Genomic DNA, 12,148 nt, shown 5'->3' with positions numbered 1-12,148 from the left:
TCATTCAAAGTGTGACAGCGCTGAAAGCTGAAAATTGGCCTGGGCAGGAAGGGGGTATAAGTGGCCAGTAGGCTAGTGGTTAAAAAAGATCTGGTGCTCTTGGTAACCCCCCCCCCCCCCCCCATGCATAGCCTCTACTAGTCTGGATGATCTCCCTGACTGCCGATAGTGATGCTGTTCATTGATGGGTCTATGGTGGGGAACTTAACTAAATTACTGATTGGGCTGTGACATTGACATTAGTCAGTAATGACTGCTATATACTGGAACAAATTATTGTTATATTTATTTATTTATTTTTTAGTTGTTTTGTTTTGTAAGGACACCTGTTATAAGTTTTGTCTGTAGATGTATAAAAAGTTAAATGTATATAGCGCTACTACCTTAGGCGTCACTGAATTATTTTCAGGCTCCCTGTCAATCTTGACTCCACTCTGAAAGCCCAACCCCTGCTGACACCACCACACAATTCTTGCCAGAGTAAACGTTCTCAATTTTACCAGAAAACAGACTCGTACACAAGTTAGAGTGAACTGATATTTTGTTTTTAATGGAGTTGAATGTAAGCACAGTAAAGCAGCACAAAGTAATAGGCGTGCATATAATAACAGTTATCACTCTTAGTAACTTTAAGAAAAAGTCTACAGATACAGAAAAAATCTCAATCTCTTCTGGATGTTCTGCAATTCAGAATTTAACCTAGGGCCTTAGCTCTGAAATGTCCCCAGTGAGCAAAGGAAAACCACTAAAGATTAAGGCTTGCTCACTTTCAGTCCTCAGAAGCTGATGACAAAGTTCAAGTCTGAGGTAAGGAAAGAGCTCTTAATTCGGAAAGTTAATGTCCCTTTAACAGCAGTGAAATATCTTCTGCACGCTCGCTGGGGCCCAGTTGGTGCACTACAAGAACTCAGATCTCCTTGGATGCAATAGGTGGAAGTCCCTCCAAGGATTAATGCAGGGACAGGCACTATCCCTTTAAGTGAAATTCAACTTGTCTGAATTATAGCAGGGTGTTGCACTTAATAAAGTATTTGATTAAAAAAAATACCCTGCTTTTAGTTTGGGTTAGTAACCATTCTTTTTCATGGACAAGACGTGGTCTCTCTCTTCTCTCTATTTTTCTCTCCTCCTTCCTGAGTTTTTAACCCAACAACCCAGGGAGAAGAAGTGCTGTGTATAAATAATTATGTGAACATTAGGCAGCACAGCCACTTGCACACAGTAGAAGGCAGCAGATTCTTACATGTGCAAAATTAAAGCGGCATTAAACCCAAAACCAAAAATGGTATATATTGCAGCTTACCAATCATTAGATGTGGTTGCTGCATTAGTTTTCTTTTTTTTAGAATTTTTTCCCTCTGTTTTCACCTGGTGATCTGGCCATTTACACACTTCCTGTATTAGTGCCCCCACTCTGGATGAATGAGCACAGGGGGTATATTTGAACAGCAGCCATGTCAGTCGGAAAGAGCAGTGTTATATGCACTAGCAGGTTTAAATACAGTAACAAATTTAAGCCAAAATCCCCCTTACACAGTTATTGCAAACCGTTTTTTTTCCATTTGGTGTAAAGGTGTTACATAAATTAAATCTGATCACTGTAAGAATGGCTGTCATAGGTAAGGTTGCAGCCATAACACCTAAGAATTAGTAAGCTGTGATATAAGAAATGTTTGCTATTGGATTTAATACTAATTTAAGGGAACCTTGGATACATAAATTCTTGATACATGAGGACTAGATAAACATGGTCAGTGTGAATGATATAAAGATGTAAAAATTGTATTTCTTTCTATTGTAGATTTGTGAATAATATCTGCAGGTTTGCTTACATGCATCTGTAGTAGATAGTTTAAGTCATATATTAATTAATCCTTTGATGGTCCCTTTTTGAAACCTGTTTTTTTTTTTGGGGGGGGGGGGATCCTATGTGCTCCCTTCACCACTTTATTCAGTCCAGAGGATATGAAATGAGTATATGATACAGTGGGGTTTATTTACTAAAGCTGGAGAGTCCAAAATCAGACTCCCTTCTGCATAGAAACCAATCAGCTTCTAACCTCAGCTTGTTCAATGAAGCTTTGGCAATGAAACCTGGAAGCTGATTGGTTTCTATGCAGAAGGGAGTCTGATTTTGGACTCTCCAGCTTTAGTAAATAAACCCCAGTATGTCTAGTAAACCCATTGATTGTGTTGCATCTTCTCCCCTTTTTCTCCAGTGACCTGATGGAGGTGGAACATTTCCAAACCCTTTACCACGTGTTTGTGGCTGCCTTCTGTGTTTTTGTGATTACTACAGCAGTTGACCAAGGGAGGTTAGTGGAATCTCCAAATGTTCAATATCTCTTCATCCCATCTATTTTCCTGTGACTTTTTTAGAAGTGGAAATTATAGCATGAGAAAGTGGGCCTATGCTTCTGAAGATTCTTCAGGTTCCCCTGTTCTCTGAGATCATGGTGATGGCGATTGCGTTAAAGCATAATATTGTTTGCATCACTGTTTTTTCACCCTGTAAATTCATAATCTTAAACTGCTCAAAAAAATTAAAGGAACACTTTTTAATCAGAGTATAGCATCAAGTCAATTAAACTCCTGGGATATTGATCTGGTCAGCTAAGTAGCAAAGGGGGTTGTTTATCAGTTTCAGCTGCTTTGGTGTTAATTAAATTAACAACAGGTGCACTAGATGGGCACAATGAAACAACCCCCAAAACAGGAATGGTTTTACAGGTGGAGGCCACTGACATTTTATCCCTACTCCTCTTTTCTGACTGTTTTTCACTAGTTTTGCATTTGGCTAAGGTCAGTGTCACTACTGGTAGCATGAGGTGATACCTGGACCCTAAGAGGTTACACAGGCAGTCCAACTCCGCCAGGATGGCACATCAATACGTGCCGTTGCCAGAAGGATTGCTGTGTCTCCCAGCACAGTCTCAAAAGCATGGAGGAGATTCCAGGAGACAGGCATTTACTCTAGGAGAGCTGGATAAGGCAGTAGAAGGTCCTTAACACATCAGCAGGACCAGTATCTGCTCCTTTGTGCAAGGAGGAACAGGATGAGCACTGCCAGAGCCCTACAAAATTACCTCCAGAAGGCCACTGGTGAGAATGTCTCTGACCAAACAATCAGAAACAGACTTCATGAGTGTGGCCTGGGGGTCTGATGTCCTCTAGTGGGCCCTGTGTTCACTGCCTGGCACCATAGAGCTCGATTGGCATTTGCCATTGAACACCAGAATTGGTAGGTCCGCCACTGGGGCCCTGTGCTTTTCTAGATGAGAGCAGGTTCACCCTGAGCACATGTAACAGACGTGAAAGGGTCTGGAGAAGCCAAGGAGAAGGTTATGCTGCCTGTAACATCGTTCAGCATGGCCATTTTGGTGGTGGGACAGTGATAGCCTGGGGAGGCATATCCATGGAGGGACGCACAGACCTCTACAGGCTAGACAATGGCACCCTGATTGCGATTAGGTATCGGGATGAAATCCTTGGACCCATTGTCAGACCCTACGCTGGTGCAGTGGGTCCTGGGTTTCTCCTGGTGAACGACAATGCCCGGCCTCATGTGGTGAGAGTATGCAGGCAGTTCCTGGAGGATGAAGAAATTGATACCATTGAATGGCCCCCACAATCGCGTGACCGAAGTCCAATAAAACACCTCTGGGATATTATGTTTCGGTGTGTCGGACGCCACCAGGTTGCACCTCAGACTGTCCAAGAGCTCAATGATGCCCTGGTCCACATCTGGGAGGAAATACCCCAGGACACCACCTGTCATCTCATTAGGAACATGCCCCAATGTGGGGGCTATATAAACTACTGAGTATCATTTTGAGTTGCTGCAATGAAATTTCAGCAAAATGGACTAGCCTGATGCATCATTTTTTCACTTTGATTTTCAGAGTGTCTTTGAATTCAATCCTCTGTAGGTTGATCATTTCCATCAAACGATGGGGCATCCTTACGTTCCTAACACATTACCCAGTCTATATCCGTATAGATGTCCAGCATGATATTTTTCCCCATTGAGATCTGATGTGTTTTCAAAATGTTCCTTTTAATTTCTTTGAGCAGTGTATATGTTTTATGAAGACAGCGTTCATTTTTATGTCAAATTTAAATTTAGTTTCAGTCTTAGTCTTTTGACTAAAATGCCATTTTAGTTTTAGTCATATTTTAGTCCTCTGAATTGTTTTAATCATATTTTAATTGACTAAAATCTCCAGTACATTTTAGTCGACTAAAATCTAATGGGTTTAGTTACAGTAAATTGTAATGCATTATTTAAGCATTTCGCTAGAATTTCCAAACTCATTATATACTCCTGGAGTATAAATCTAATAACGTGGTATTATTTATTATATTAAAGTTTTTGAACATGCAGTACAGACACAGATTTAACCGTTGTGATATATAAGGTCTTTATGTGAATAAAACTAAGTTTCATAAACTTGTGGGTAAAGTAGTTTTTCAAGTTCGGTACAGGTTTAGGTGCGGCTCAGGACAGGATTTTTCATATACAGTAGCTGCCAATTCAGTGACTAGAGAGCAAACTGTGCTGAAATCATGTTCAAAACTGATGACATGTGCGATTCATTTTTGTTTAGTTCTTGTTCATTGATGAAAATTCTAATTGATTTTTATCACTGAAAATGTACCACTGACAAAAATATTTTCGTCGACGAATTTACCACTGCATGAAGATAAAGACATCTTATTAAAAAAAATGTTTCTTATGACTATATTAATATTACAGGATCTATATTACTTTAATAATGATTGTGTATTTTTTATTATGAATTAATAGCGAAACAATGTGTATCTATGTGTATAAAATATATAATCACACCTGAAACAATAATTAAAGCCTCTGCTCCCTTTCTCTCTAGGGTTCGTTTTGAACTTGACCTTTTCCTTTATGCCTTTGGACAAATTGGCACGGTTACATGGTCCTGGATCTGTATGTTTGTATATACACTGTTGGTGCCATATAAAGCACTAGTCTTTTGGGGGTCTTTGTATCCCAAATCCAATCACAAAATCATGTTGTCTGCCTTGGTTGTAATATTTCTACTTGTGGGTCAGACATGTGTCCTTTGTATTTTCCCTGTCTATGTGGTAAAACATTACCAGCTGCCTCCAGCATCAAGTTTCATCGTCACCCTGGAACAGGTGAGTTCTGTAAATAAAATACCAGCGATTGTCATACTTATATTTTATTAACATTGCACATAAACAATGGTGACAGATGGTGATACCCCATGTGTGTCACAGAATCTTTGGCTAAAAGGTTTTATTGAACTGAAATGGCATCAGCCATGCATTGATGCTGTGGCACCCTTTCCTGTCAATGGCTCTTCCAGGTGGATTAGTAGTAGCCTACTTACTACTTTCATCCAAGGTTTCCTTTTCATTTCAGAGATCTTTAGCACTGTCTATGGCCTTACATCAGCTTTTACCTTGATGATCAAAAGGGCTAGCAACAAAAGTATAGGGAAGGTGGGAGGGCTAATTTTCACCTGAAACGCTCTTTTACAAATGAGAGCTGTAGAACGTGATGTACATACTTGGGTAATTCAGCTGAACGTACCTTTCCACAGAACACTTACAATGTATTGCTCTTGATTGATGCTACTAGCCGTAGCAATTGTTTCACTGATTCCACTGCCGTGTTTCAGGAACTGCTGTAATCATAAGAATTTTATAAAGGGGGGCTGAGAGGAATGTATTATTTTTAAGATTTACCTTTATTGAAATCAAGGAGATGATGCTGTGTTTCCTTTTGGCTGTGAACTTTAAATTCCCCAGACAGGCCAACAGTAGTCAGCCCTGCACTACAGCTCTCCCCTGCAATTCTGCCACTCAGGTCCATGCTCTGTGTCCATAAAGCTAAGATTATGGTTTCTTCATACAGGTTCGATTCCTTATGAAGACGTATTCCTTTTTACGAGAGGTAGTTCCAACTGTCTTACAGAAGGAAAGTAAGTATGGGATTTGTTTAAGAAAAAGGAACAAATGTGTCTACTCTAACATCTGAATAGACGTCAAATGCACTACCTTTCTATGAACCTATTATGGAAACCAGCACAAATGTTAGCAGTCCACCAACAAAGTACAATGCCAAATTTTGTATTTATTACAAGAAACGGGCACATAGGCTATTTGTAAAAGTCCCATTTACCAAAGCTATTCATATCAACTATTTAAGGTTGGATATTTTCTTCTTTTGCATTTTGTTTCTCTACATATTTTGCTGAATTTCCTCTGCACTATTTATCCTGTGGCATTTCTTTTTTTTTTTTTTTTTTTTTTTTTTTTTTTCAAGCTTTATTTTTTCAATGAAAAAATGGAAAGAGAAAACATGTTATAGTGCCATGTGTTGTACACTAAAAAATTGTACATTGAGAAACTTAAACAACAAACAAGTTTACAGAGAAGGTTATTGCAACTGTATAAAAGCATGTTGTCCTGCATCCAATATGGCAAGTAGTTATCCGATAAGAGGACGTAGAGGTGGCTAAGAGGGAAGAGAGCCCTCTGCTGAAAAATCTTATGCCATTTTTTTTTATTGTACAGATCTCCCTCTCCCAACACCTAGCACTAGTAGCTACACAATAGGGGAAACACGCCTATATCTATACAATAAGGAAAAAAACCCTATAGAGTATTTATGCCATTACATGTTACTTTATCAGTAATTCACATGCATTAATCCATTACAGTACTGTGACGAGCACGGTGCCCGACTCCTGCCCTTCTCGTGATAAAGGACCAGCCAATCTCGCACCACGCTGTCACTTGCGTAATACCACTCTCAGCTGCTCCATGCACAAAGATTTTCCAGCTTGTGGGACGACAATCTATGTGCCAGCAGCCTTATTGTCACTGGGTTAATTAATTATGCAATTGACCCTTCAAACTCCAACCCTTCACAATGTTAGCAAGAACAAATGTGAACAATAAATGTCTAACACACATTGTCACCACAGACAGGTATATTTCGAGGATTATTATAAACAGTAGCACTCTTCAAGAGACAGGGAGTCTTTAGTTTGCATTAAAAGCTTTAGAGATAGTTTTAACACTTTTCAAAATAGGGTTTATTAATGTCACCTAGGTGAGAGGAGACTGCTTTCTCCCCTTTCCTATGTGCTAACATTGATTTGTTTGGTATGATATTCCTTATTCAAATATATACATAATATTAATGTGCCTTGTTCCCGTTGAAGTTTTTTGAATTGTATGTGGAATTGTTACGTTGTGGAATAGACGTTTTATGGCAAGCTCTGTATTCCTAGAGCCTTAATGCCCTTACAGGTCATGTGTGACACCTTGACTGAGTTATTATTGTTTTACGATAGTGCAGAAGAAAGTGTTTTTCATGGTTTGTGGAAACAGATATCCTGCCAAGACTAATTAGCTGTTTACAGCTCTGGTCAGGTTTGGACACTGCGTCTATTAATGTTTTAATTAAGATAAGAGGTTTTTTTGAAGTTTAAAAGTTACAGCTACAAATTCCATAGTTTGCAAAGAGAGGGGAGAGGAGTAGGAACACTGATCATGAGACCTTCACAAGATGGCTGTCACGTACAGGTTCCATGTCCCTATTGCGCACAATGGTTACAAGTACCACTTGTTTTCAATGGCATATAGACATAATAAGGCAATGCATCTCTCCCGCACTTGAGTTGCAGCTCATCACAGTGCATTGCACCATGCATTGTGTTGTGCTGCATCAGAAAAAATGCTTCATGTCTGTTTTTTTTTTCCATTCTGGTGTATATCCAGTTGTCTAAATGGGTGGGCTTTATATAAGGCATATTAGCATACATATGTTCAAGCAAGCAGGGGAATGTGAATATATACACTATATTGCCAAAAGTATTGGGACACCATTACACGCACATGACCTTCAATGGCATCCCAGTCTTCGTCTGTAGGGTTCAATATTAACTTGGTCCACCCTTTGCTGCTATAACAGCTTCAACTCTTCTGGGAAGGCTGTCCACAAGGTTTAGGCGTGTGTCTGGGAATGTTTGACCATTCTTCCAGTAGCGCATTTGTCAGGCACTGATGTCGAACAAGGAGGCTTGGCTCGCAGTCTCTGCTCTAATTCATCCCAAAGGTGTTCTGTCGGGTTGAGGTCAGGGCTCTGTGAAGGCCAGTCAAGTTCCTCCACCCCAAACTTGCTCATCCATGTCTTTCTGAACCTTGCTTTGTGCACTGGTGTGCAGTCATGTTGACACAGGAAAGGGTCATCCCCAAACTGTTCCCACAAAGTTGGGAGCATGAAATTGTCCAAAATGTTCCTGGTGTGCTGACGCCTTAAGAGTTCCCTTTACTGGAACTAAAGGGCCAAGCCCAACCCCTGAAAAACAACCCCACACCATAATCCCCCCTCCACCAAACTTTACATTTGGCACAATGCAGTCAGGCAAGTACCATTCTCCTGGCAACCACCAAACCCTGACACTTCTATCGGATTCCCAGACAGAGAAGTGTGATTTGTCATTTTCATGGCCTACCACTTCATGGTTTAGTTGCTGTTGTTCCCAGTTGCTTTCACTTTAGTATAATACCACTAACAGTTGACCGTAGAATATTTAGTAGCAAGGAAATTTCATGGATGGACTTATTGCACAGGTGGCAACCTATCAAGGTATCACCATTGAATTCACTGAGCTCCTGATAGTGACCCATTCTCGTACAAATGTTTGTCTGCATGCCTGGGTGCTTGATTGGAACACCTGAATCCAATGATTTGGAGGGGGTCCCAATACGTTTCGCAATATAGTGTATATAATGTATGTGTGTCTCATAGCAAGGCTAAAGTGAAGCCAATATACATTTAATGAAGTAAACTGTAAAGACAATGAGCAATTATTAAAATTAAACCAAAATACCACCAAAGATAGATTTTTTTTTTTTTATTTATTTTTAGTGTGGAATAGTTTGGCTTTTCTGGTGAAGGCACCTACAGATTTTAGATGGCAGGTTATCGTGATTTGGCCACCAAATTATCGTTCTAACAAAGAGCCTTATACAAACATGCATATTTGTATGTAGGCTTGTGACTGTGGAGGGGGAGGGTGGGTGAGCACCTGAGATGAACGTTTTCTAAGGGGAAACACGATGGCAATGGACTGGGGATATCCATCCCAACTCATGTCCTTTCCCTTAAGAATGTTCAAAATGGTGGAGAAGAAACTTTAAAGAGCTCCAAGCTTCGGCCATGTTAGTGGCAATAGTGATTTCTCTATATATTTCTAAAAAGAGACCGTCTTAGCAAAAGTTGAAAAAAATGCTAAAAATGTTTACAGAATTTGGGTGAACAGTGAGAATGCATTGTATGATATAGCATTTTAGCATTTTTGACGTTATGCTAAAAAAGGCAATAGCAGGGCAAGGGATTAGTCACCTTTATTGCCTGTCGCTCCCTGGTTCCCTGCAGCTAAACTTTCCCCAAGCCTTGTTCTACAATGTATCTCTGTGTAGAGATGGCCTTCTTAGTAGAGCCAGAGCTAGGGGCGGACTGACAACTCATGGGGCCCCCGGGCAATAGGGGATCTTGGGGCCCCTGTGTCCTTGCCCAAACTCAAAAAAGCCTAAAAAGGTACCAGGGGCATCTCATGTGGCCCCCTACTGACCCTGGGCCCTCGGGCAATGCCCGAGTTTCCAAATGGTCAGTCCACCCCTGGCCAGAGCTTTGCTTCCTCATATCACAGCCTCTGTCTTGGAGAACAGCAGCACAGTAAGAACATAATCAAATCTCATTCTAGAATTCCTGAGACTAGCCATCAGAGGCAGCAGTGACATTGAACCTACAACAACCAAACTTACAGCTTTGAGCTTTGTAGACACATCCACATACCAGGAAATCCGTTGTTGTTAGCAGTGAATTTTGCTATATGTTTCCTATTATGCTGCTAGCTTAGGTACCCAGGGCATGTGCCCCGCATCTTACTGGGTGCCCTGGGCCCTGCACTTGACCACCATGCAGTTGTCAGCTGCAGCTCATTAGTTGTGGGCATGCTGCTCACCATGCGGTTTCTGAAACTGTGTGCAGCTTGTTGCATCATTCACTCTTCAAGACCTCCCACAACCACTTGTACACAGTAAACCTCAAATACCAGTGCCAGCCCAGGGGTAACAAGTGGATGGCAGAGGTGTGTGTTGGGGGGGGGGGGGGAGCAGTGGTGACAGAGGTGTGTGTGTGATATACAGAAGTAGCATAGGTGTGTGCGGTTGGGGGGGTTACAGTTCTGGGGAACAGATGCATATGTGAGCAGTGTTGGAGGGGTAAGCTGTGGACAGGGGTGTGGAGAGAGGCAACGGTTTGAGAGATGAGCCAGGGAACATGGGGCAGAGGGTTCAGAGATGAGCAGTTTATAGAGGAGCAATGCAGGTTGGTAGCAGGAGGGTGCAGAAGTAATTGGTGAATGAGGTACGCAGGGAGTGTGGGGTATAGAAGGTGCAGAAGTGAGCAGTGGAGGAGGGGTGCAAAAGTGGGCAGTAGGGGGGTTGCTGTACATACAGTGAGCAGACTTAGGTTTTATATAGCCATGCCCTTTTAAGCCTCTTCCACTGTAACATCTCCTTCAGTATCCCGGTTCATTCACTATCCTAGTGACATTTGTTCGCCATAACAAAACCTAACATAAGAAATCTTCCATTTTTGACCTTTGGTTCACCTAAAAGCAAACCATTTTCTTCTTATAACAAGAACCAGGGTTTAACCCTCCTTTAAAGAAATCACATGAGTTATTTAGGCTACGTTCACACTAGCTTTGTCAGACAGGCGTTTGGGATGCGTTGTTAACGCTTCTCAAACACCGATAAAAATTCTGCACAGGGCAGCACAAAAACTGACGCCTCGTGTCGAGTCAGGAGGAGTTGAAGCCTTCCATTCAAGTCTATGGTGCCGCTCCGCAAACACTTGGCAGGCATTTGCGGTGCGGTTGCGGAGCATTAATACCATTTAACTTCATTATAGGCGTTTGTGGTGCAGTAGTAACGCTTGACAAACGCCTATCAACCGCCTCAAAACCGCACATAGGGCGTTTTGGGAGCATTTGGGGAGCGTTTGAGGAGCATTCAAAATGCTTCCCAAACGCTTGTCTAACGCCTGTCAAATGCTATAGGGGTGTTTGGCAAGAGTTAGAAATAAAGTCAAGTGTGAACGAGCCCTTAGATCCCTAGCCCCTCTTCAGAACATGACCCACATTTGCGCACTTCATGCACAGGGCAGCCTATTCATTTAACATGCATTTTGCTGCCCCTTTGTTCTGCTTTCTGCATTTGGGTTTCCATTAACAATGAATGGCACCACAAGTGCAACACATGTTTTTTGTGTATTCACACAATACCCAAGTTCTGCTCAATTGGCAAACTGTACATGAAGAACTACTGTTTAATAGCACAGATGTTTAAAGTGTTTGGTGCTTATCAATGCAAACACAAAAGTGTCTTTGGTATAGACTAGAGCATAGCACAATCTCTCATAGATGTGAATCTAATATATCTCCCATGTACGTCTTCTTATAGACAAAGAGGTTCAACTGCCACAACTTTCCAGTTACCTGTATTTTCTCTTCTGTCCAACGATGATCTATAGAGACAGCTATCCCAGGTAAAAAAAAAAATATATATATAAATGAGACCATTGCAACTGCATATACATGTTTGGATTACTTTGTGCTGCTTTTTCTACAGATGAAAGTATTTAGAGATGAGCGAATTATTCAAAAATTCGATTCGGCTGATTCGCCGAATTCGCGGAATAAATTCGATTCGAGGCGAATATATTCGCTGCGAATTTAACTTATAAAAAGGGTGTTTCTAGGCTTCAGAGAGCCTTTATATTAGTGCAGAACACTGTACCTTTAATTTAAATGCCCTTGGAGTCTGCTGGGGAAGAGAACTAATACTGTCAGTCAGTATGACATGCAGATGAGTGCCGTCGATCTTAGAATCACCGCACACTTCACTCATTTGGGCAGTCACGGGGCCAAAACCAGAGTGTGGAGCCACAGAGTGGCGGTGGAAGCAGCAGCAATGGGAGGCCATACAGCACCCTATGACAACATGGAACCCACCAGCAGTGTGAGGAGACCTGAAAGTGGCACATGGCAGAGTGTGGCGATGGAGA

General features: G+C 41.4%; 1 protein-coding gene across 1 annotated transcript in view; it reads left to right on the top strand.

Annotated features, from left to right (window-relative positions):
- The window catches only part of LOC149450830 (sterol O-acyltransferase 2-like), a 70,232-nt gene that overhangs the window by 31,347 nt on the left and 26,737 nt on the right, over positions 1-12,148 (top strand). Inside the window, exons 5-8 of the mRNA XM_089691355.1 lie at positions 2,220-2,315; positions 4,890-5,172; positions 5,915-5,981; positions 11,545-11,629. Coding sequence (XP_089547481.1) covers positions 2,220-2,315; positions 4,890-5,172; positions 5,915-5,981; positions 11,545-11,629 — 531 coding nt within the window. The remainder of the gene's footprint in view (positions 1-2,219; positions 2,316-4,889; positions 5,173-5,914; positions 5,982-11,544; positions 11,630-12,148) is intronic.

The sequence above is a fragment of the Staurois parvus genome, unplaced genomic scaffold (genome assembly GCF_062004578.1).
Source record: "Staurois parvus isolate SC_StPar_1 unplaced genomic scaffold, SC_StPar_1.0 ptg000562l, whole genome shotgun sequence".
NCBI classification, from domain to species: Eukaryota; Metazoa; Chordata; class Amphibia; order Anura; family Ranidae; genus Staurois; species Staurois parvus.
The sequence above is the reverse complement of the archived record's forward strand: the minus strand, read 5'-3'. Positions and strand labels throughout refer to the sequence as shown.